The sequence below is a fragment of the Chelonia mydas genome, chromosome 10 (genome assembly GCF_015237465.2).
Source record: "Chelonia mydas isolate rCheMyd1 chromosome 10, rCheMyd1.pri.v2, whole genome shotgun sequence".
In the NCBI taxonomy this organism is placed as follows: Eukaryota; Metazoa; Chordata; order Testudines; family Cheloniidae; genus Chelonia; species Chelonia mydas.
The window spans coordinates 19,682,319-19,706,993 of record NC_051250.2 but is presented as its reverse complement, the minus strand read 5'-3'; the positions used below and the strand labels follow the sequence as shown (position 1 = coordinate 19,706,993).

The 24,675-nt window shown below is 42.9% G+C and overlaps 1 protein-coding gene across 5 annotated transcripts in view; it reads right to left on the bottom strand.

Moving 5' to 3' along the window:
- Positions 1-24,675, bottom strand: part of MYH11 (myosin heavy chain 11) — a 102,005-nt gene that overhangs the window by 26,379 nt on the left and 50,951 nt on the right. For 3 of the 5 annotated variants that reach the window (XM_043523455.1, XM_007058145.4, XM_037911347.2), the window contains 12 exons: positions 19,747-19,849; positions 13,197-13,289; positions 11,280-11,343; positions 8,814-8,912; positions 7,872-8,015; positions 4,938-5,033; positions 3,618-3,736; positions 3,293-3,445; positions 2,499-2,672; positions 2,124-2,297; positions 1,433-1,547; positions 258-451 (listed from right to left, as the gene is read on the bottom strand). In XM_043523455.1, coding sequence (XP_043379390.1) covers positions 258-451; positions 1,433-1,547; positions 2,124-2,297; positions 2,499-2,672; positions 3,293-3,445; positions 3,618-3,736; positions 4,938-5,033; positions 7,872-8,015; positions 8,814-8,912; positions 11,280-11,343; positions 13,197-13,289; positions 19,747-19,849 — 1,528 coding nt within the window. Of the gene's footprint in view, positions 1-257; positions 452-1,432; positions 1,548-2,123; positions 2,298-2,498; positions 2,673-3,292; positions 3,446-3,617; positions 3,737-4,937; positions 5,034-7,871; positions 8,016-8,813; positions 8,913-11,279; positions 11,344-13,196; positions 13,290-17,149; positions 17,171-19,746; positions 19,850-24,675 lie in introns of all 5 variants that reach the window. The other 2 variants (XM_043523454.1, XM_043523456.1) reach the window with 1 other exon arrangement.

Below are 24,675 nucleotides of genomic sequence, written 5' to 3'. Positions count from 1 at the left end.
GTGCCAGGTAACACCGCTCACTGCCAGGTCCAACACCATGGACAGGAGCTGCCATTGTGGGGCGAGTATGGGGTAGCTTCCTCTCCAACCCATCCCCACTCCTGGAGCCTCCCCTCCACATGAGGCTGGGATAGGATTTCCTTAGTAAAAAGTCTGGGAATTAGTGGAGTCTACAGTATACTGTTAGAGTTACTAGAACATGACAAGAATAATGGGCTCTGTGCCAAGGTTTTGAAACCTGAGCATTTGAAACGTACCCTTTTTTCATGATTTGGAATGATACAACGGACAAAGTTTGGATTTGTATTCCTTAGGGTGGTCATCAGCTTGGTCAGTTGCTCCTTATAGAGTTGCCCAACAGTACGGAACATGCCCTTCTTGGTTTTTGAGGCACTAGGGAGTGAACTTTCAGTCATCTTTGCCATCTGGTCCAGCCCCACTATGCGGTCCACTGAAACATAAAAACAAGTGTGAATGGAACCTCTCGGACAGACCATCTTCAAAGTTCGTTGCTTCTGGCATGATTGCACATAATAAAATCTAGTATAATCTAACCGTATATTGTGGTACTATATAAAAGTTTAGTGGCAATAGTCATAGATATAGAGAAGATTAAATATCTGGTAAGGTCTACTACTTCTGTGTCAATGCTGAAAATACAAGTTCTCAGGGACTGATGACTGAATACATTGCTGTTGAACGCATGGCTATTAATATAGAACACTTAGCCCTTATGTATGGGCTACATTTACATTTAGTCTACAAACATTAATGTCTCCTCACAACACCCCTATATAGAATTACCTAGCAAGTTAGAACTGGGAAAACTCCCCACCACACCTCCTGATTCCGACCCCAGTGTTGCACACACTGGACCACACTCCCTTCTGGGTCATTTCCCCTGATTATCTGAATGTTTGGGGTATCCTCCACGTCCTTTGGAAAAATTAGGGTTCTGCTGTTTATATTACACACATGTTTGTACAGCTCCTTGTGATTCTTTTAGATTAAAAGTGCTATGTAATAGAAGATCATACTGGCAGGGGCCAGTGAAATTACGTCTTCTTAGCAATGCCCATGGGACACTTATTTGAGAGGTGGGAGTGAGAGATGGATTGTACATGATCACTCTTCAGAAGTAACAATAATATAAGCTGCTCAATGTTACATGTTCAATAACAGCTACATGCTGAATCTTCATTTTCATGATCTTTTTGGATGGCATTTTTAAGTAAGTAATTGATTTGATGGAGCTTAAGCCATACACGCTGTCTCTGAGGAGTATAGTTTAAAGATTTAATAAGTTTAGGGAAAAGGAGTTTAATGCCCGGTACCTAACCTTGATAAGGGACAGAAAGCAATCAGAATAGTTCCTAAAGGATCATTGTCAGCTCTTTACACAACGTTACAAGCTTAGAGTTCAGATTCATACCATCTTTCCAAAGATCTGCCACAAATTTGTCTGAAGACTGATTCAGCAGAGAAGTCACATTGTCATTTAGTGGATCCATGTTCTTCGTTAGCCAGGCACTTGCACTGTAGTTAACCTTTAGAAAATATCACTCATGTAAAAATCTGTTGTCAGTCAGGAATTTTGATAGTGAGGGCCCTGAACCTGACTGGGAACTTTGGGCACTACAACACTCCAAATAATAATAATAATAATAATTAATAATGGGAAATGCCCTGTGTAGATAGGATTTGCTCACATGGATTAAGGTTGGTACATGCCCAGCTCTTCAAGGTTAATGCACTCATATTTCAGGGCCCCAATCCTCCTGCCATATCCACATCAGTGGACCCCTACTATCTTTGTGAATTTATTTGGCGAATCCAAAGTAGTGGCATTTTGAGAAACACTCAGCTTTGGGCTAACTCTGCTCAGATTGAAATCAGTGGATTTCACCAGGGATGGACTTCAATGGGAGCAGAATTAGACCAGTTCTGAGAGCTTTCTATATGTTACAGAATGAAAGCACTTTTTATTCCAGCAAACTAAGTCACTCTCAGTACTTTGATTCTATTTCTTGGCAATCTATCACATTTTGGCTGTATATTTCACTGTTTGGACATCAAAGAGGTACAAGTTTTATATAGTGAGAGAGCTTAGTCCTGTCCAGTACCCTTCCTGCATAGTGGATTATGGAGAACTCAGTTTTGTCCTTGAGTTGTTTAGGCTTCTGGAACTTGGCATGACTGCCTTGTTCTTGACATAGTTTCTCTACGAAGGATGTATCTGTAGCTTTGGGGAACCAGCACTCTTCATCCAGGAGAGCCAGGACACCAGGCGGGTTGTTCTGCAACATGAGCAGTAGACACATCAGTCATATGCAATGAAAGAAAACCACCTTCAATTTCCTCTAGGTTATTTATAATCATACTCAGAAACAATTGAGCCAAAAAGTCTAAGGTTACCCAAGTTCCCTGTTGGACTGAGATATAAACATCCCTTATCCAACCTACACAATGTTGTCCCACAGAAAGACATGTAATCTTACTGGTCTTTCAATCAGCTCAATGCAAGGTTGCAGATCAAGGCCAAAGTCAATGAAATTCCATTCAATGCCCTCACGCTGATACTCCTCCTGCTCCAGTATGAACATTGTGTGGTTGAAGAGCTGCTGAAGTTTCTCATTTGTGTAATTGATACACAATTGTTCAAAGGAATTGACCTGAAAATGGGATGAAAGAACTGAACGATTATATTTAAAAATAAATGTACAAGAGAAATTTGAATAGTAAGATAACATTTTGTATCATCTAGTACTTTCATTAGCAATAATTGTTACATTATAAGGGAGTAGATTTTACTACCCTAACCTTGGCTTTACATGAAAATTTACATTAAACTCTTAGACATTAGGTTAACCAGCTATAGTTAAGTTTGTTTTCTCAACTCAATGTAATTCTCAGTAGTTTTATGTAGGTGCCGCTTTATCACTGAAGTAGTATGAGTTTATAATCCACTTACTGCATTCCTTAAATTTCTGAGTACCCAGGCGGCCTCTTTACAAACTTCACAGAACAATATTCAGTGTATTCCCACCCCACACAGGTCTAGTGTGCTGCTTAAGGTCCCAGTGCTCCACTGAGGATGGAGCAGGTTGATCCCTGCATCCATACAGAGCCCATTGGTGCTGCACAGTTGCAGAGTGTCTGCCCACCTGGTTCTCAGTGCAGGATCAGGGTTTAAGACTTTTAGAAAAAGACAGATAATGAGACTAACTAAAACGAAAGAGTGAAATACACGAGTGGGAATGTTCAGATCATCTTGTGCCAAAATAGCACATACCTCAAAAATCTCAAATCCAGCAATATCAAGGATCCCCAGGAAAGAAGCTCCTTGTCTTTTTGTTTTATCCAGAGCTTTGTTCACACGACTAAGAATCCAACGGAACAGACGTTCATATGTTGCTTTGGCTAAAGCCTCTACCGCAAAGTCTGCCTATTAAAGCAGGGCAGGGAAGAAGAAATGAAATGGAAGAACAAATCAAAATCAAACTTTATCTTCCATATAGAACAGTACATGGGGTGCAGGGGATAGGGTTGCCATTTCTCCCCCACACCGATTTTTAAAGAAGAAGGTTAGCGGAGTTAAGGAGATCACAAATTGATACCTGCTCTTTCGTCTGGGCTTTCTGAACAACGTCTCGTCCAACTTTGATCCGTGGTGTTAGAATTGCCCTTGTGAAATCGGTCACATTAATACCACTCAGGTGACACACTTTCTGTGCAGCTACAATAAAGAGAATAAAACTCTATTTCACACTGGATTTTCTCATGGTAGATCAATAAATGTTCATGCTAGCAGTATGACTAGTGATGAACACATTATCCCTCCATTCCATGAAAATATCTTCCTCATGCATACGCAAAAGAGACTCCATAAGTGTCATTCACAACACCAGCAGCATATGTATTGTTCAGCCACCTAGGAACTCAAGATCACCAGATACAATGCATGTTAATTTTGTTAATTTAAAGTGTAGAATCTCTTTTTCAATAGTTGCAGCATCAGTGAAAATCAACAATGAAAATGAGAAGACTGGTACAAATTACATTTACTTAACAGTCTGTCTTGGGGTGTGTTTCCACACTGGCAGTGAAAGGATTAATAGGAGTCAGAGAGCAATTAGCACCCCTGGTTGCACCTGGAGGGTGGGTCAGGCCCAATTAAAGTCAAGACCCAGCAAGGGAGGAGCTGGGTGGTTAGTATAAAGAGAAGAAGCCCAGACTAGAAAGAAGGTCAGGAGGAACACTTGAAAGACAGGGGAGTGGTGAAAGCTGCTATGATGATCCCAGAAAAAGAGTAGGAATTGGACTTCTGGGGAGGAAGCTCTGGGAGGTGTTGCTCATTACAAGAGCTGGAAGGAACGTTGTAGAACCTAGAGAGGGTAAAAGGGGCCTACAGATGGACCAACGTAGAAAACAGTCTAGGGAGGCAGCAAGGGGTCTAAAGGAGCAGAACTTGACTGCTCACTACAGTAGTACTGAGCTGTAGAGGGAGGACCTAGGCACCCCTATCAGTGATTGGAGAAAGGTGGTGTGAACTTCCCTCCCACACACATCCTTGAGGCAAGGGCTATGGAGAGCCTTGAGACAAGGGGAGTGAAGACCACAGGGCTCAGAGTTGGGGGTCAGACACCTGATGTAAGGTCACTGGACAATTGTTTTGTGGGATTCTGTTACCCTGGAAAGGGTTGGACTGAATGTGACCTGGCTGGCGGGCTGAGTGGTGAGAAGAGGCAGAGCCTTGAAGGGCTGAAGCAGCTGTCAGCAGAGGGTACTGGATGAGGAGAGCCTGCTACGCTACATTATGCCATGCTACATTATGCCACACTACGAGGCTCTGTACAAGCAGTGAGTCCACCTTTGACAGTCATTTTATTATGCTATTCATGGTTTTCAATTTAAATTTTGAAGAGATAAAATTATACCAGTGTCATCTGGCATAGAAGCTTGATCAGTATTTCTCTCCTTCTTGAAGATAATATTACCCAGCTGTAGGACACATGAAACAACCTTCAGCATAGCTGTAAAATAAATTAGAGTAAAATGTCAGGAATTCTATCAATAGAAATAATACGTATATAATCAAATATGTTCCCTACAAGAGCTATTTTATAGTGTAGACCATATCTTTAGAGAGTGTCTCTTGTGGGTTCACCTCCCCTTCCGTTCATGATTATCAGGGCCATCTCCCTGCCTTGGTGACTGCAAAGCGCCAGGAGCAACTAAAGCAATTGCTTACCGGGGAAGTCATGTTAGGAAAGCAGGTGGTGTATCTGTAGCTCACTTTGAATACCGTTTAGTAGCTGGAAATAAGAAGAGCAGCCAGCACCATGTCAGGTATTTATGACCACCACTTAGTGCTCTGAGGACTGTTGATGCTTCATGGACCATAGGTTGGGGACTACTGTGCTGCAGTACGTTATTTTATAGTAATTGTCTGTCTTTTGCTCTTAGAAGTAGATTATTTGTTAACTTATCTGTTCCATGGAATTAAAGTTAAGCACGTGTATAAGTCTTGCAAGATTGGGGCCTAAGTATTTAGTATACAAAACATCTGATTAAAATGCAATTCCGAAAGTGTGCATTAACATAACACTGCATTGCCTTAGATGTTAAAATACACTGTCACTTTAGAAACCAGATTGTCTTTCAGGGGTTAATTCTTCTTTTTGCTAGACTCCTAAACTTGTACAAGCAGAGAATGATGCTTCAGCAGGTTCATATTTTGGGGGTCCAGGCATGGGGGATTAAGGGATCAATACAAAGAATTACTATTGATGCCAGTGAAAGGTGCAGGCATCATCTCCTCCTGCATGCCTTGATGGGAGGTGAGACCTGCCACCTTTATTAAAATAGACACTTTTGAATCAATCCTGAGAGGTGCTATGCTGAGTTTAGCACCCTCCATTCCTAATGAAATCAGTGGGAGCTGATGGAGTTCACAGCACCCCACAGGCTCAGTTTTGATGGATGTGGTCTGTAATGAGATCTCCATTGTCCTGGCCACCAGGTGTCACTTCAGGTATGAAGACTAACACTACCCAGGGGGGAGAAGCATACATACAGTGTCATGACAATTAAAACCACAAATCTACTATTAAGATGGTTCTTCTATGTCTGCATCGTGTACATTTTCAAGATAGTTTAGGTGGTTGTTCATTTCCCTCTGCCCTGAACCTGCAGGTAATACTAGTATTAACCGCCCAAGGCAGGCCCAATTACTTCAAATTTAAGTAATAATATTTTGCAACTTTTTTTTTTGGTCATCGTTGTTGGAAAGTGCCTAAAAAGTAGCATTAAATGGTCATTAATAGTGAGCATGTGTGAAGTTCTGTCAGATAGGATGCTTAAAAGTCTGTCCTTTAATAGCCATGTTTTACCTTTCAAGACCCAATTTTTAAAATACTACTGGATGTTGACAACTGTATTGATGGTTTGGCATTCAAATGGGTTCGGAATGCATGTGATGTTCCCTCTCCAAGCAGCTCTCATGGGATTTGTCACTTCTGACACTGATAGAAAAAACCTTTGTAATTTGTCACACAGACAGCAAAAAAAATGTAGAAATTTCAGCTGATCCACATTTAAGATACATATGCACTACATCTCTGTTTGTTCTATGCATTATATTTTGTATATAATCTAATAGTAACTCTTCTCCTCTTATAACTTATTCCATTTTCAGTCATGGAACTCCTGCCAGTTTAATCACATTCTGGGTGGGACTTTCAAGATGTTCAGTTTGACCATTATTTCTGTGGGGACAGAATTAGGCTAATGGTAAGTGTTTTTGAAAACCTCCACCCTAAAACAACATAGCGCTTACATAGCAATTTCTATTTTTGTCAGTCTTTTCAAACATTAAATCAATTAGGCCTCCTTGCATAGCAAATCCAACATTCACCCCAGACATCCTGCTGCATCATCCTTTCCCCTTTCTTTTTGTATGAAAAGTTTAGAGAGCTGAGGTGAGGCTGATAATGACTGTTTGCCAGGGTTCTAGTGGCCTCTCTGATCCCAAACCCCATAGATCACCAGCCAGACTGACACACACAGGAGCTGTCTCCTAGTTTTTTAGGGGTTTTCCTCAAGCATTGGCAGTATGAGCAATTTAATCACCATGCTGTTAGCTGCTGACCAGCGCATGTTATATCATCTCCTACAATGGGTTTCAGAGATTTTATGGGGAGTTAATGCTGTTCCAGTACCACTAACTAATTCTGCTTTGCATGCTATGTGTCCCACAATGAAAAGGAGAGCATGCCATGTAGTATAGCTGTCCTCCAACATCATCCCTTATCCATCTGATTATATCTCCCTTGATCATACAGCGTTGAGTTCTCATGTTGTTATTGCAGATGGAAAAGAGGCAACTGTATGTCTGGGAAGATTTTCTCTATGGGAAAACCCTGGATCCATTTCCATGGAATTTGTGTGGTTTTATTCACCTCCTCAGCATGCAGTAGAAGGGAACATAGTGCCATTAGTTCTTAGAGCACAAGCGCACTTTGGAGGGAGAGAGGTATTACCCCATTCGACAGATGGTGAATCTGAGATAGAGGCTGAATGACTTGCAGAGGGAGTCAAAGGTAGGTTTAGAACTCTGGGATTTCTGGTTCCTAGTCCAGTGACAAGACCATGCATCTCCAGAGAGGCCTGGACTTGAGCCTTGAATAATATTAACTTCCTAATATGAAACTAGATGTTCATTTACATGCAGCTCACATAGTGGCACATCTTGAAGACTCCACTGCTGTAAAAGTGTGCACAGGGATTACAGCAATATTTCTTAGAGCTATAAGCTGATGCTTGTAAAAGTACTTGCTTTACTTGACCTAAAGCTTGCTATCAGTTCTTACCATGCTGCTCCTCTTCATTAAAACCCATAATTGTCATGGCTTCCAAGGTCTCCTGGAACATCTCATCATCTTGCTGACCAGGAATAGGCACGTTGCCATTAGATAAAAAGGTATAGTTGTTGAAACTTTCCAGCAATAAATCCTCTATAAAAGACGGAGAGAAATCTACTTAGAGAAAAGAGAAACACACACCCCCCCCATACGAGAAATCTGAATCCCATTGATTGTTCAGAGTATAAAGTCGTTTTAAATTCTCAAATCTTTGGACCGTTAAGTCCATTCCCTTGATGCAAATCAGACCCCCCCCCCCAAAAAAAAATCAGTTGTTTGACAACTGTGGACTTCCCTGGTGTATGGAATTTTGGGTGGTGTAGAGTTACCATGACCTAATTTTTCAAAACTTATGAGTGAGTCTGGGTGTCTCCACTCACTAGTAGCTTTTAAAAATGTATTCTCACAGCTGCCAGTGAAGTTGGAATGGCTATAGGAAAGAGGGCATTTGTCCTGGCAATTCCTGATTGCTGGAATGATGCTAAAAAAACAGCGTGTACTATATCTCTGAGCAGTGCTGTGCGCTTCCTGACCATCTGGGATCTGATCCATTGTTTCCATAAAGCTTTTTCAAATTTTTAAAAAATCCCACATTTTTACTTGTTTTAGAACTAGGCCTTTTTAGACCTGGGGACTTGCACCTGATCTATTAGTGGACCCTTCCCTATTTGTGCTGGGGTGACCTATGAACTACAAACCACCAGTAACAGATGCACATAAGTTGGGAAATTTCTACAACTCTTAAGTAGGATTGTTTAGAATAGTCAAGGAGCTCATTACTTATAGCAAGGATGGAATGAATGAAATTAGTTTCAGACATTAAGGCCAATTACGGAACTCAGCCCTTCACAACTGCTGCTCAGATAGTCACCTGTCTTAAGCTGAACTTACTTTTCATTTGTTCCCCAGAGCCAGCGATCATATAGTAAAAGATATGAAATGTCCGCTCATCTCTAGCCTGGCGAACAGCACGAGACTTTTCAAGCAAATCTGGGCGTTATGTAGGTTAAAAAAAAAAATCTTACTGGCATATTTCACTCCGTGCATCCTAACACTGCCAATTGCCTTCGTACAACCAGTGGCACATGTTGGATGTTAGCATGTCTAACATCCAACGGTCTGATTCTGCAATCACTTGCTACCATATACAGTGCTTATTGATTATGTCAATTGAAATATTCACAAGAAGTGATACGAATGTTCGGCTGACTGCTTAGTACCATGAGTAGTCCCATTTTATATCTGATCAATGGCACTAAACACGGTAGCATTCGTTACATGTAGGCCTAGGTGTTTACAGAACTGGGCCTAATCTGAATAGTTTACATGATATCTGTCATGTCAGGCTGTGATGTCCTTCTTCCTCAAGAATAACCAGTCCGGGAATCAGATCCTAGCATAAATCTTTCAACATCAACCAGTGTCTTCGCACCTTTCCAGAAGTACTGCTTTCAAGGTCCGTGTAGGAGATATAAAAGTAAAAATAATGATTAACTATTTTAATGAATATCTAATCTGCTAAAATTAGAGTAGGCAACATGTACATATGGCACAGCATCTGCCAATGATGAATTGTGAAGAATAGTGCAGTAATGGTTCTTTTAAGCCCTTGGTTCTACACCAGGGTCTCCTGAAGGAACAGGATCAGACCTTTAGTTCAGGCTGGGGCAAACTTTAAAGCTTTTGGCTTATGAACATCTTCACTGCAATGAAAGAGTCCCTTATCCTAAGCCCCCAGGTCAGCTGACATAGGTCAGCCACAGGTTTTTAACTGCAGTGTAGACATACCCTCAGTCTGCCATTTGAAATGGAGGAGGGGGGAAAAGGATGTGAAGAGTAGGTACGGGACTCTGCAGAATCTGCACCAGAAAAGCTGTTTGCAAATGTCCAGCATTTGGACATAGGTGGTGCACTCCAGTGCCAGAAATATTGGCACGGAACAAATATTTTATGAGCCCCAAGGATAAGTCATGTCTGGCAAGGCTGGGTTAGCAGTACAGATACAGAAAAGGTGATTCCAGAGGAATGGAAATCCTCCCATCAGTTTGGCAGGAGAAGTTTAACAAGGGGTGGGGAATTTGAGATGATTCCAACGCATTCCTGCTGGAGAGCACCTCTTGTCGGTTTAATCCTGATTCCTGCATCTTTCCTATTGTAACTTTGCTGAAGAAAAAGTAAATATCTTATGTATTGGTATTGAGATAGCACCTAGGCACCCCAGTCATGGATTAGGACCTTGTTGTAGTAGACACTGTACAAAAGACAGTCTCCAACAGCATATTATCACTAGTGTTTTCTTTGAGTCCATCTATTTTAGTACTTCATAGATTTATAGATATTAAGGTCAGAAGGGACCATTATGATCATCTAGTCTGACCTCCTGTACAATGCAGGCCATAGAATCTCACCCACCCACTCCTGCAATAAACCTCACCTATGTCTGAGCTACTGAAGTTCTCAAATCATGGTTTAAAGACTTCAAGGAGCAGAGAATCCTCCAGCAAGTGACCTGTGCCCCATGCTACAGAGGAAGGCAAAAAAAACCCCAGGGCCTCTTCCAATCTGCCCTGGAGGAAAATTCCTTCCCAGGCCCAAATATGGCAATCAGCTGAACCCTGAGCATGTGGGCAAGATTCACCACCAGATGCCCAGGAAAGAATTCTCTGTAGTAACTCAGATCCCACCCCATCTAACATCCCCATCACAGGCCATTGGGCCTACTTACCATGAATATTTAAAGATCAATTAATTGCCAAAATCATGTTATGCCATCTCCTCCATAAATTTATCGAGTTTAATCTAATCTTATATGGGCTTCAATGCCTTAGTACCGAAGCATCTCATACACAATGAATTTATCTGCACAGCCTCATGGAGAGGCGAGGAAGTATTAGCCCTCTTTTACAGATGGGGAAAACTAAGCCACAGGAGTTAAGTGACCTGCCCCAGTCACATAGATACAGAGCTGAAACTGAACCCGTATCTCCCAAGTTGGGTCTTAACCACAAGACTTATTACCATAACACATGGTTTATTTGACTGACTCTGATAGTAAAGTATACTCTGATTGGGTGGGATGTTCTGTCAGTATTTTCTGAGATGCTGCGTGGGGGATAGTGTGCTCTGTCCAGATAGCTGAGAAAACAAACTGATTAGTCTGAACAGAAAATGTAAACGTGAGAGTGAGACAAACTGCAAAATTGGTATCAGCATAAATGGAGCTAATTCCCTCCCTGCCCTTTGTTTATATCAGTCTTAGTGATATTTGCCTTTCTTAGGCATGCAAGGAAGTCTGTTTATGTTACTTCCTTTTGCTCCCCCTAGTTAGTTTCCCATAGAGCTCACTGAAAAGGATACAAGTTTCTATGTTTGCTCCAACGATGTAGCCGGTGACATCAAAATTAATGCGGATGAACTTACCCTGTCAACGAGAAGAGGACACGGCTTGGGCTCTTCCTGCATTTTATAGCATATTTTAAGAGGCATGTTACAACATTGTCTGCTCTGTAATAACAGGCCCAATTGCTGCCTCCTGTAGCAAAACCTCCTGGAAGGAGGCTGAAGGGAAGCAAGCCTCTGAGGTTCTCCTTGCAGAGATTTGCCTGTTTCATCTGAGTAGTATGAAAAGGAAGGACCCAGTTCTGGCAGGCTGGGGGCCAGTTCACAAACCCCAGGGATCCTGCAAGTGGCCATGGAATTTATAGTTCCACCTTGATTTCTGAAAGGTCAGCGGAGAGATGGTGTGAATCTCTTCTTTCTCCTCAACACAGATCCCTGGAGCCATAGAAAGATATCTTCGGGTTGGGGGACAGGCAGGGAAATACCATGGCAGTAGCTGATTCTTCAACAAAAGAGGACCCTCCACATGCTGATCAGGGTACAGATATAACCACTACTATCTTGGCTGTCACTGGGAACTGAACCTGGTACCTCACAAGCTAGGTCAGGAGCATGAGCCACGCTAAAGGGCTAACAGAGGATTATACCCAAACAAGCTGAATATTAGTGACCATTAAAATTCTTACTACTTTTATTTACTTTAAAGTTATAGCTAAGCTAATGGTAAAATGCTTTGGGCTTGAGTCGAGTTATTTTATAAGCCTTCCACTGTTGTAGCATTTCTACCTCCTACTAAATTAGTGATTTTTGGTTGCAAATGTTTGTTTTTAACATGTAAATTAATATTCTGAGATCCTGCATCCCCAACTCCTTAATTAAAAATCAGAACAAATTTGTTTTCTTTTAATATCTATTTTCCATGAAAGAATACAGAAGCATCATCTATTTTAAGACTCTTTTAAGAAATAAATGAGACAATCCAAGCCAGTGAAGATCAGAGATCCTGGCTCCATTCGAGACTAAATTATTCAATATGAAAACTGGCCAAATGGGAAGGTTACTGAAAGGAAGTGGGCAGTTTTTGAGAATAAAATAAAGTCTATTTTAAGGCTTGTGCACATTTGAGAAGAGTAGTCTGATTTTCCTGGGATTTTCACCCTCATTTTTATACTGTATTATTGTTACAGGTATTTATTTTGAAAGCCACTTTAGTATCTTATCTTAGTAGTGTATTGCAATAAAAAAAAAACCCTTGAATAGTGTAGCCTGCTTATGAGTGATGTTATATATCCCCCTCTGTGCCCAAACAACTTATAGTCCCTAGTCGCAGTCTTGGCTCTTTAACTCAAGTTTGTGCTTTTAGTTCTGCAAGTGCCGAGTTCGATCCCTAGTGTGATGGCTGCCATCTTGACCATCACACACGCACACAAGGAGGAAAGGCTGGGTTAATGCTGCTCCCACAGAAGTTACTACTTCATCAAGAGCAGACTTAGATAATGTTTGTTTAAAAAAACCCGAACCCCAGCCTGTATCATGTCAAGTTGAAACTTCATGATTTTCCCTTCTCTTCCTTACAGTCATTAATTCACTTGTTAACACTCCTGCTAAATAAGTCATGCCAGAAGAAAACTGACCTTGTTGGCAAAATGTTCTGAAAGCGAATATTAAGCCAAATACCTCTGGCAGAGGCCAGGTGAGTGTACTGCTAAACACTGAGTAGACTATGGCACAGACAACTTTTAGTGTGTTTTGTTCTTTTTCTAACATGCCAAAATAATGATTCAGGGAGAAATCCTATATCACTTCTTTAAGGGGAATAATTATGGAGAATCTCTTTAAAAAAAAAAAAAAAAAAAAAAAAAAAAAAAAACCTCCCCCAATGTTTGAGGGTTTTTAGCCATTATGGGGCACTCAGAGAGCATTTCTACTACTTACAAATCTGGAGGAGTTGTCGTTCTTCACGGTTTTGGCATTGCCAAAAGCTTCAAGAATCGGATTTGCCTGAAGAAGCTGCTTTTCCAGCTCACCCTAAAATTCATGCAGATGCAAGTTAACCTTGAATTAATCAGTTATTTAAATGAAAACAGAAAATGCACATACCTGAGACACTTAGGCTTAAATCAACTTGAGTTTATTTTTGCACTCCTTGTAAATTTATTTTTTCCTCTAGTAATCTTTGTGTTTATATAATGGTGCACTGCAGTCTACTGCTGTTCTGTACACAAAATAAATAAGACCCTTTTCCAGCATTGTTGCTTGTTGAGGATCAAAGTCTGCTTATCTTTTTAGCCTCTTTACTGATTTGCCTTAATGAAAAGGGTCGTTCTGTGTCAAATATGGATATTTTTACTTTATTACCTGCTGAAATACTTAGAACCTGCTGACTTTTTTCCAAGTTAGTGTACTGAGATCTCATGATAGAAAATGATGTAATTAGAAAAAAACTTGCTGAGAATTTTAATGTAATGCTGCACAAAGATATAAAGCAGATTACACCAAGTCTATTAATCACATTACATGCAGGGCTATTTAGGTTGAATATGGAAATGAATTACTTTATTTCAAAACATGACCATGAATTCCCATGCAAATTTACACACACTCTTATATTGCTAATTTTGATTAGTAATTGTGAATTAAGCAAATCATGCAATGAAAGCAAATATGCACTTAATCCTACTTCTAGCACAATGATGCTAACAATTAGTAATTCTGCCTGAGGCGAGTTGCATCTGAATTCCTCCTCCTCATCTATACTAATCATTCATTGTCACATTCTGAATCCATATTAACCTTTATTTCCAGGTGTCCTATTCTTTTATTTTTCTCCTGCTATGTGCCGCTCTTTATACAATGCTCTGTATACCACTTCAAACATAGCTTTTAAAGTAGAAATTTCTTGTAAAAGCTTAATTTTTTTTTAACAATGTAAATTACTCAGTTAACAGTTAATGAAAGCAACTTTTGGACTGAGTCCAGAGGGAATAACTTAGGAAACTACCACTTGCCATGAAACAGAAAAATGTACACTCTGTATACATCTCTGTTTATAAGGCCATCCCCGATGCAAGGCTAGCTCCCTCTCGTTCGAAACATCGGTTTTGTGCGATTAGAAAGTTGGCTAACCCTAACACCCTAGCCCCACCCCTTCCCCGAGTCCCCTCCCCGGCTCACTGCATTCCGCCTCCCTCGGTGGCTCACTCTCCCCCACCCTCACTCACTTACCCCCTGCCCCAGTTCAGTGAATGTGGTGTGGGAGGGGGTGAGATCTCTAACTGGGGATATGAGCTCTGGGGTGGGGCCAGAAATAAGAGGTTCAGGGTGCAGGAGGGGGCTCTGAGCTGGGGCAGGGAGTTGGAATGAAGGAGGGAGTGAGGGTTTTGGCTGGGGGTGCAGGCTCTGGGGTTGGGCTGGGGATGAGGGATTTGGGGTGCTGGAAGGAGCTCCAAGCTGGGGGGGGGGTAGAGCCAAGGGATTCAGAGTGGGGGAGGGGGTTGTGCATTGAGGCAGGGATTGGAGTGCAGGAGGGGTTATGGGCTCTGGGCTGGGGGTGTGAACTCTGGAGTGGGGGTGGGGCCAGGGATGAGGGGTTCATGGTGTGGAAGCGGGCTTGGGGCAGGGGTTTGTATGCAGGGTGAGAACTCCAGCTGGGGGTGCAGGCTCTGGGATGGGCTGGGGATGAGGGGTTTGGGGAGGCTCAGGGCTGGGGCAGGGGGTCAGGGCGCAGGCTTTTCTTGGGCGGCTCCCGGTCAGTGGCGCAGCAGAGCTAAGGCATGCTCCCTGCCTGTCCTAGCTCCACGCTGAGCCCCAGAAGCAACCACAGGCACTGCCCCCCAGCTCCCATTGGCCATAGTTCTCCGCCAATGGGAATGTGGAGCTAGTGCTCAGGGCATGGAAGGCGCATGGAGTCCCATGGCCGTCCCTGCCTAGGAGCCGGACCTGCTCGTTGCTTCCAGGGCACAGCATGGTGCCAGGACAGGTAGGGACCAGCCTGCCTTAGCCCTGCAGTACCACTGACTGGACTTTTAACGGCCCAGTCGGCGGTGCTGACTGGAGCCGCCGGGGTCCCGTTTCGACCAGGCATTCCAGTCAAAAACCAGACACCTGGCAACACTATCCAAACACTATCACTGTCATTCATAGATGCCCTGTACTGTGTGACAGGGAAGAGGCCTGACCATAGAAAAGGCAACAGCTCATTAACATCTTGCTAAACTCTTCTGTTTGGACATGGTTGGTGTATAGGTGTAGGAGTCCTGGTTATTCAGCTAAGGGTCTCAACCAGGCTGAACTATGAAAATATCTAGCTAGTAGTTTGGAAGAAGAGGAATAGAAATTAGCTAATTTAAGAGCCCTAGAGGAAAAATAACTGCCTGGAAATAAAACCCTGAGAGGTTCCTTGTGCAAGGCTGCTACCATGCTACACTGGGTTGGGCAATTCTTTCCAATTATACTCTGCCATTATAACAACCCCAGTTGTGCCAAGAGCAGGTTTGATCCTAGGACCTTCTAGAGCAGTGGTTCTCAACCAGGGGTATAGATATAGGTCCGGGGCCCCCTGGGGGGGGTCACAAGCAGGTTTCAGGGGGTCCACCAAGCAGAGCTAGCATTAGACTTGCTGGGACCTGGGGCAGAAAGCCAAAGCCCCACCACACAGGGCTGAAACCGGGGCCTCGAGCCCCACCATCCAGGGCTGAAGCCTAAGCAACTTAGCTTTGTGGGTCCCCCTGTGGCAGGGGGCCCCAGGCAATTGTCCTGCTTGCTACCCACTAATGTGTGCCCTGGCTTTTCTATGCATAAAAACAGCTGTTGTGGCACTGGTGGGCCATGGAGTTTTTATAGCCTGTTGGGGGCGGGATGGGGGCTCAGAAAGAAAATGGTTGAGAACCCATGTTTTAGAGCACTGTAAGCACAGACCTCCACTGCTTGAGTTAAAGAAGCAACCTCATTAATGGAGAGCTATAACAGAGCTTTGGATCAGCCACTAGAGTGGCACAAAGACCTTAACTTTACAGTGTAAGCCCCACTTGGACAGTACAAATCATTGGTTATCTAATCATAGTTCCAAATTTGCAGCTAGTGTAAGCAGGTGTATCTCCACTAACCTCCGTTGTCTACACTAGCAGTTAATTTAGTCCATCATCGATAGAAATTAGATGAGATTTCAAAGCAGCTTGTCAAATGAAATATTAAATACAATCAACAGAGGATATATCAGAGGTTAAACTAACATGATCCTCAATCTTAATCTAAATCTGAGTGGAAATTCACAAGCAACACTGCATCTCAAGAACCACACTAATAAAAGAGCAGAAGACACACTGAAAGCCTTTTGTACTATTACTAATTGTAGGAGCAAGTTGGGAAGCATGCAAAGTTTTGCAGACAGGCATAATTTTCCATGGTTGTAGGAAAATGCAGAATTATAAGCAATATCAAATGGAAAGCATGCAGAGTTACAAATCAATCACACACTGTGATGGATTGGGAATTATTTCACAACAGTCCTAAAAAGTTCAACCTGAAGCACAGAAAGTCTCTGGGTACTTTCATTCAGAAACCATATGGTCAAATTTCAGGCTGATTGGCTCTTTCAGGATCGTGGGAAAATTCATTCAAACTATGAAAATCTGGATACACACACACACGCACACACAGAGAAAACGGTGCCACTTGAAAGACAACCCTCTGTGTCAGACTTCAACTTTTCCTGGAGTTTGACACAGTTAGGGTTAATACATGTGAACATTGGTGCTATTGTTGCTTTTTTCTCATGTGATACAAGAACTACATGTTCCAAGAAAAATCTTAATTTTTTGGGTGCAACAATAGCATGCACATCTACACTCAGTGCCTTTAACACACATCGAACAGTCTAAGTTACTCACGTAAGCAAAAGATGGACCTTGCTGTAGTTGAATAATGTGGTATAAAACAAACATCAGTATTTCCATCACACATACATTTGTGGCTCTTTTGTTTTATTTTTCTACATAAAAATAACCAACAAACAGTTTCTCTATACAAATTAAACTGGGGGAAACAAATGGGAACAATCTGTTATAGACATACCAAGAGTATAACTACAGTGCGCACACGGTTCATTTGAAAAGGAGTTGATTTATAAAAGACCTGATCCAAACTCCATTTGAGACCAGCAGGAGTTTGTCCATGGACTTCAATGGACTTTGGATCAGGCATAAAATTAGTCCCTCAATACAAACCAAAGAATATTTTTTTCAGGATAAATTCCTAAGCCTCCTCTGGGGCACTTAATGCAGCCAGAGATTTTTAGGGTGAATATAAGTGAGTCAGCAGCCCCAGACATGGAAGTCTTCTATTTGCCCATAGAACAGAGAGCAGTTTGGGTTTTCCTCACCATTCTGCCTCGTCCTTACTTGACAGGATTCACTTTCAGAGGTGAGAGTCTCAGGACCAGATCGGTCTAAGGGCCAGTTCAGTGCTTAGCCCTTGAGTCTTCCCAAAAGAGTATCAGTTAGCACCAGCTGCAGTGGCAAAGTGGCTAGCTGGCCATTAGGAATGGCCTTGAAACCATTTGTTTGTTTCCCGTAGGCCACTGAACACTTACACAGTTAGAGCCTGATTTTTCAGAAGTGCTCCACCTCAGGAATACCAGGCCTTTATTCTCAGTTTCTTTTCAGTGAACATAATGCCAGTGAAAGGTGCCGGACTGAAACCCTGGATGCTGGAGTTCTCTATATGTCTGCATAATAGGTATAGGAACAGCAAGGGCAGCACAAGCTTCCCCACGCTTCTTGTGTGCTGTGGATACTTATCTATCAAGGACTGGTAAGACTGTCTCATTCACACAGTCTAAACAAACATCTAATGGTTCAACTTCCAGTCACTACCAGCCTGAGCTAAATTTTAACTGATGACCTGAAAAAGAAAAATGCTTCATATTCTATTACCAGACCCCTGTCTGAGCCAGCCAGACCTGCATGTTGGGCCTAATGCTGCATTCCTGGTACGTGGAAATCTCTTACTGAAGCAGGCCCATTATGTCTGTGATGGAGTGACTATCCCCCACTCACCCTGTAAGGGGTTTAATGGAGGCCAGATGGGCCAATTAAAACAATAAGCAGCTGATTAAGTAAGTAGGCTTAGCTGGGCAGGAATAGGTGGGGCTTATAAAGCCCAGGAGCTGCTGGGGAAAGGTGGACACTTTGAGAAGAGAGGGAGGAATAAGTGGAGATGGTACTCTTCCTGAGAAGAGGGAGGAGTCTGTTAGGAACTGGTAGGCCCAGGAAGAAAAGGGGCATCTTCAGTAGGAAGAAGCCTAGGGTTATGGTAGTGAGGCTATGAAGAGAGAAGGCACAGACTGCTGAGCTGCTGGAACCTGGAAAAGACAATAGGACTGGATTCCCTGACCAGCCACTGGGTGAGGGGCACAGAGGCAGTGAGTGGGTAGACTGCCTAGGACTACTGAGGTGCTAAACCTCCCTGAAGGGGGGAACATGGACATTAACACGGCTGGAGGGCTGAGCCATGAAGAGATCACTGGGGTTCCTGAGGCTGAGAGGAGCTGCAGGCGGACAGCAGAGACTGAGTGATGGTGTGCAAACCACAGATGGGAGGGATCTCAGCCTCCAGTATACCAAGAGGAGGTACCAGTCTGGTGGTAAGTGGTGCACCCTGTGACAGTGTCATAAATTTGAATTGCTACAGCTTTTATAAAATTGATGTTGGGTAAACTTTTCAAAAACCTAAAAATTGGATCAATCTCACTTCATCACACAGGTTTATGAAACATTCCTCCTCTTGTGTGAGGTAGGTGGGTCGGTTGACCTAACCCCTAGTGTAGATGCAGCTAAATCGACATGAATTCCTCCACTGAGCTAGCCTCTGCCTCTTGGGGTGGAGTAGATTCCCTACAGTGAGGGAAGAATCCTTCTGTTGCTATTATGCTACAGAGATGTAGTTGGAATGCTGCAGCTGTGCTGCTGTAATGCTTGTAAGGTAGACATAGCCCTTATCACTCTGAAGATCACTGGGACATAGGCTCCCAAGTGCCTCGCTGCTTTTGATCTTGCTCAAATACTTTTCCCTAGTAGAGCTGAACAATATTATTTAATGGCTTTTCTACTTCTTTTTTTAGTTGCCAAGAGGCAAAGGTAGGGAAAATAGGGAACGTAACTCCCTGTGAAGCTCATGCAGTCCATTCTAGGCTGTAAATAGATGATATCCCCATGGAAAGCTATGAATACTCTCTTCCAGCTCAGTACATTCTGACTTTGTGCCTAAAGGGATGCCAAACAAAGTTGTTGGGTTTTTTCCATAAACATGAAACTGTGATTGTGTACTCTTAATATGTCAACTATTTGGCAAGACATGGAAGTAGCAAACATTTTGATCACTTAATTGACTTGCTGTTAACATAGCTGGCTAAGTACAGTCCTGATAAACTACAAGTTAAACAAAAAAGGAAAGCAGCAAGCTATTGAATATGGAAGAGGTCACTTACAGTGATACTGGTGTCCTTCTTGCCCTTATGCGAGGAAGCAACAAAAGCCAGGTACTGAATGACCTTCTTGGTATTTTCTGTTTTACCTGCACCAGATTCACCTCTGGGGGGAGGGGATTTAAAAGAGAAAAACACAGGTGACTCTTGGGTTCCCTCCATGATGTGATTCGGTATGTAGGGTAAATAGTAAGAGCATGAATACTATACTAATCAAGTTCAGCATTCTACCCCAACCTGCCATCTCTTGCACACCCCACATTCTACCTGAATTCAGGATGCCACGAACGCAGTATGAGGGCCATAGCTTTGTTCTTTTTGCATCTTGACTGGCTATTGGTCCATTTAAGGTGATTCTAAGACCTCATGCATGTTTGAAAGACTGTTCTTCTCACTCTGGGAATATTTGAGCATTTATAAAAGGAAGGAGATAAGTCTGCAAATATTCTGAAGTGGGAAGGTGGGGGACCCAACAGCAAAAGAATCATTTGCACTCCATAGTTTATTTTAATCCAAGAGCTAATTGCTCAGATTTTTTAAAAATCTCAGATAATATGGGAATGATCTGACTCCCCTCAAAGACAGTGGTGAAACTCCCATTGAGCTTGGATCATATAGAGGCCAGGACCTAGCCCAATAAGATTGCTGTGTGCAACTCTCACAGAGGGCTCCTTGATGCGGGGAAACCCCAACTGGTGCAGTTCTAGATGGTAAAGCAACTGTGAATTGGTGCAGTGGGGCTCTATTTCCACACTGACACTCTCAATGGATTTCCAGATCAAGTTTGTTTACAAATAAAATAATGTCCTTCTCCCCCACCTCCCGCAACAACAGCAAAATCAGCCTGGGATGTGGAAGCCAAGCTGGGTTCTTTTGGACTCCCCAGCTTTGCCCGCTAAATTTTTAATACATCTCTATAGCTCTGTTTTCAACACAGCTAAACAGATAAAAGTGAGGGGCACATCTGGCCCTGCAACTGAAACTTAGCCCACTTTACTAAGCATGTATGAGCCAGAAAAGAATCCAGCTCATTCTGCCCAGAGCTCTGCTGGGCTAACTGTCAAAAGCATCAAACATTTATCTTTGGCACTAAAGTAAACACACTTGACTCCGAAATCAGACCATTGGGAGCAGATCTGAGTGAGAGGGTACCATTTTTACATAGTCACTTTTCAGAGTTGAGCTACACTGTGAGCCCAACTATTCCTTCCCTACACCTAATGTTACTCTACCTTGCCTCTTCTAGATTCCTCTTTGGCCCCAGTCTCATTTTAACAAAAGGTAGTCTACACAGCAATCCTGGAGTGTAATGGCAGCTTGTGTAGACCTATCTGAGCTAGCTTTAATCTAGCTAGCTTGGGTACTGCCAGTGAAGATGTGGTGGCATGGGCTACAGTGTGGGCAAGCCTGCCTAGAATCCTGAGTAATTACTTGGCTTCAGCACAGGCAAGCCACCCCGTGCTGCCACGGTCCATACTCCAGTACCTGTGTCAGTACTTCACGAGCTAGGTTAAAACTAGTCTGGATGTATTTACATGAGCTGAGTCATACCCAGCGATTGCAGGTTAGACATAACCTAAGGTGTCCCTTTGCACTCCCCTGGCCATTTGAAAGGGCCTTAAAGTGGGTATGAATATAATTTAAACTCCCTTTAATGCCCCTTCACGCTACCAAACCAGCATCAAGGGATCTTAGGGGCCTGATTCTTATTTAGACTTTGTTTTTTGCATTAAGTGGGTTTACAAAAGCATATACAAACTCCCATTGACATTTAGTCAGGTCCTTTGAAGTTGGACCTATTTCACAGCATCAATTATGGTTCTTTTCCTAATTAGGAAATATAATTTTTTTCTGTACAATTCCCTCCTATGGTAGGTACTCCATGATAAGTGTTCTTGTTTGCAGAAGTTTAACAAGATTAACAGGCTCCTTTTCACAGGACTGGGTTAGTTTGCACAATTTAGAAGACAGATCCCTCCTTGCATGGGCTTCAGAGTTGAAACATTTCCATGTTTTATTGATAAAAAATTAAGTGTCCTGGGAATGATTCCAAGCTAAGCACACCAATTTGAAATCTTCTGCATACAGACTTTTCAAACAAATCTACCTTACAACTTTGCCTTTTGGAAAAATAAAAAACTTTCTTCTAACAAGCCCTGAGCTTTGAACTATTTCATTTAGGAAAGGTTATTTTCAGTTCATCACTACGTGAACTGCATTTCCTCTCTCCCAGGGCAACAGTGCCCATCACTGGGCTTTTTCTTAAATCCCTGGGAGTATTACCATATATGGCATCATTTTACTTGTAATTATACTATGATACAGCAGCTCTCAAGTTACTTAACATTTTGCTCTGTGCTGTCGTCTTAACCCTTTTTTCTTCCAAGCTGGCTGAACACCATCCTGTTTTCTGCACATCAGTTGTGAGGCTTATTTACTTTATTTTGAAGTGGACAATGAAAAGTTTAAATATGCTCCTAAATGTCAAATGCTTTTGCATGCAATAAAAAGATAGGATCAAAGCAGCAGGAAATGGAGTAAAGAGCTATTAGATCAAGTCTGGTTATAAGAGATGCATCCTCCTATCAAGAGACTGTATCTAACATGCTGCACCTGATCTTTGCTAAAAGACCATGGAGATCAACAGGTCTGATGCGCTGCTATCCATTAAGCAAAACAGGTAGCATCTGTAATCTGAAGGGAACATCATAGTTTCAAGGTTTACAGTTGATCCCACTGATTAAACATCACATATGTGTGAAAACTGATATCAAACTATGGAGGGCTAAAATGGCTTGGCCCAGATTCACCCGTTCCCACCACCCTCACCTCCCCAACCATCTAGGTATTTGTAGGGTGCCTTCTGTGTTTTGCTTGTTCGACCTACTGAAATCTTGGTTGCCAGCATCTTGGATGGTGTCCTTTCTGGAACTACTGCCCTGTAGCACAATTTAGCCAAGCACTGGTCCTGCTGACCTGTCATGACATAGTACCCCAAAGAATCACCTTCCAAAACAACTGGTCCTGGGATGCCAAAAATATACTCTATTGCTGTGCCATGCCCTACAGTAGGTAAAGTAGTTGAAAGAAACTCTCTGGTACCTTGTTTTCCTCCTAGCTCTCTCCCCTCCTGGGTCTCTATAATCTTCACTCCCCTTCCCAGCACCTGGTCACTATCTCCCCCACTATAGGTTTCCAGGTGGGGCTTTGTCTGACAAGCATCTTTCAGGGTTTTAGGATTGAACCCTATACAAGGTCTACTCCACAGCAAGGCCCCTGACCTCCCTGGAGGTGCCTGGTCCTCTCTTGTGGTGATCTATAAATCTCAGCATGTATTTCTGGATTGCTCACAAGTGGGAGTATGGGATCCTATCTCCCAAAGTCGGCCACTGCTCTTTGATCCTGGCCCTGAAGAACTAGACAGATTGGTCATGTATCTAAGACATTCTGAAAGCATAAATCCCACTTCTCTATAATAAAGAGGCAGCACAATAATTATAACTGCAAAGGTAGAAACCTCCTCACAGTGCGCAATAAAAACCAAATAACACCTATCTCATGAGTCTGTGGACTACAAATGCAACATTTCATCTACCTACAATGCACATCTCCTACCCCACTTCCTTCCAATGAATTATTCTTGCCAAAGTAAAAACATATTGCTGAGTTTAGAGGCTCTGTCCGTGAAAAGCAACCATTCTTTTCTTTGCTTAGGGGCGCTGAAATTTGTACCCTCTCTAAGCCCTTCTTTACCAGCCTTGTCGGTTAAGGACTCAATAGGGGAATAAAAGCACACTACTGGCCCTGGTTCTCAGCTGCATTCCAGCCTTTCTACACTAGTCCAGCAGCCGGATTGCTCTGCACCCCCATGGCTGAGCATTACACTGGGCCTATACCTCGCTCTCAGAATCTAGCTGAACTGGTGTAACAGCTCTAAGCTACTGGCATGGGTGAATGGGGATGTGGCTAGAGCTCTCTGCATTCTGGATATTCTGGCCATGTGGAAAGCCTCCTGAAGTAAGAGCAATCCCAGGGGCTGCTCTAAATTACACTGGGGGTGCTTGGCATGCTCCACACTCAAGGTACATCTTCACTACCCACCGGCTCAGCGGGTAGTGATCGATCTATCTGTCTCATCTAGATGCAATAAATTGATCCCCGAATCGACGCCTGTACTCCACCTCGGCAGGAGGAGTAAGTGGAGTTGACAGGGGAGCCGCCGCAGTCGACTCGCCACGGTGAGGATGGCCAGGTAACTCGAACCAAGATACTTTGACTTCAGCTACGCAAATAGCATAGTGGAAGTTGCATATCTAAGTTCAAACCCCACCCTAGTGTTGCCCAGGCCTGAGAATCTGAGAGGGGTGAGGGTAATGGAAAACTGTCTTTATTCCATACTAGCAGTGACTCTGGAGAGGCGCCGGATTGGGCCCAGTGAGCCTACCGTGAAGTTTGCTCAGCATGTGTGCATGCTTGAAAGAGTCCAAGCAGCCTCAGTTCAGCAGAAAGCTCTATCCCCTGTTCTGGAGCTACACAAGGCGTCTGTATGGGAGAGAAGCCAGGCAGAGGCATTTGCCTGCACTAGCCGTTGAATTGGCTTTGATGCCTGGTGTATGTCTGTGGTGCCTCTGGGGCTGCTGCCCAGGGGATGGTAAAGAGAGGTCACAGCCCAGCCTCAGCCTCACCAGCTCTTCTGGGGATTAGCTGCCATTTCCTAAACTAGACTGAAGAACAATAGCTTATAATACATAAAAATTAAAGGAAACAAATTTGTAAAATAGTAGATGGCTTGAATTCTCATGGGGACCATTCTAGTGGGCACCCAGTAGGGCTCTCAGTGGTTAAGATCTCAACAATTTTTTTTAAATCTTGTTTTCCCAGGTTCATAACATCTAACACCTTCACTTTTTTTAACTGAATTTTTTCATGTTT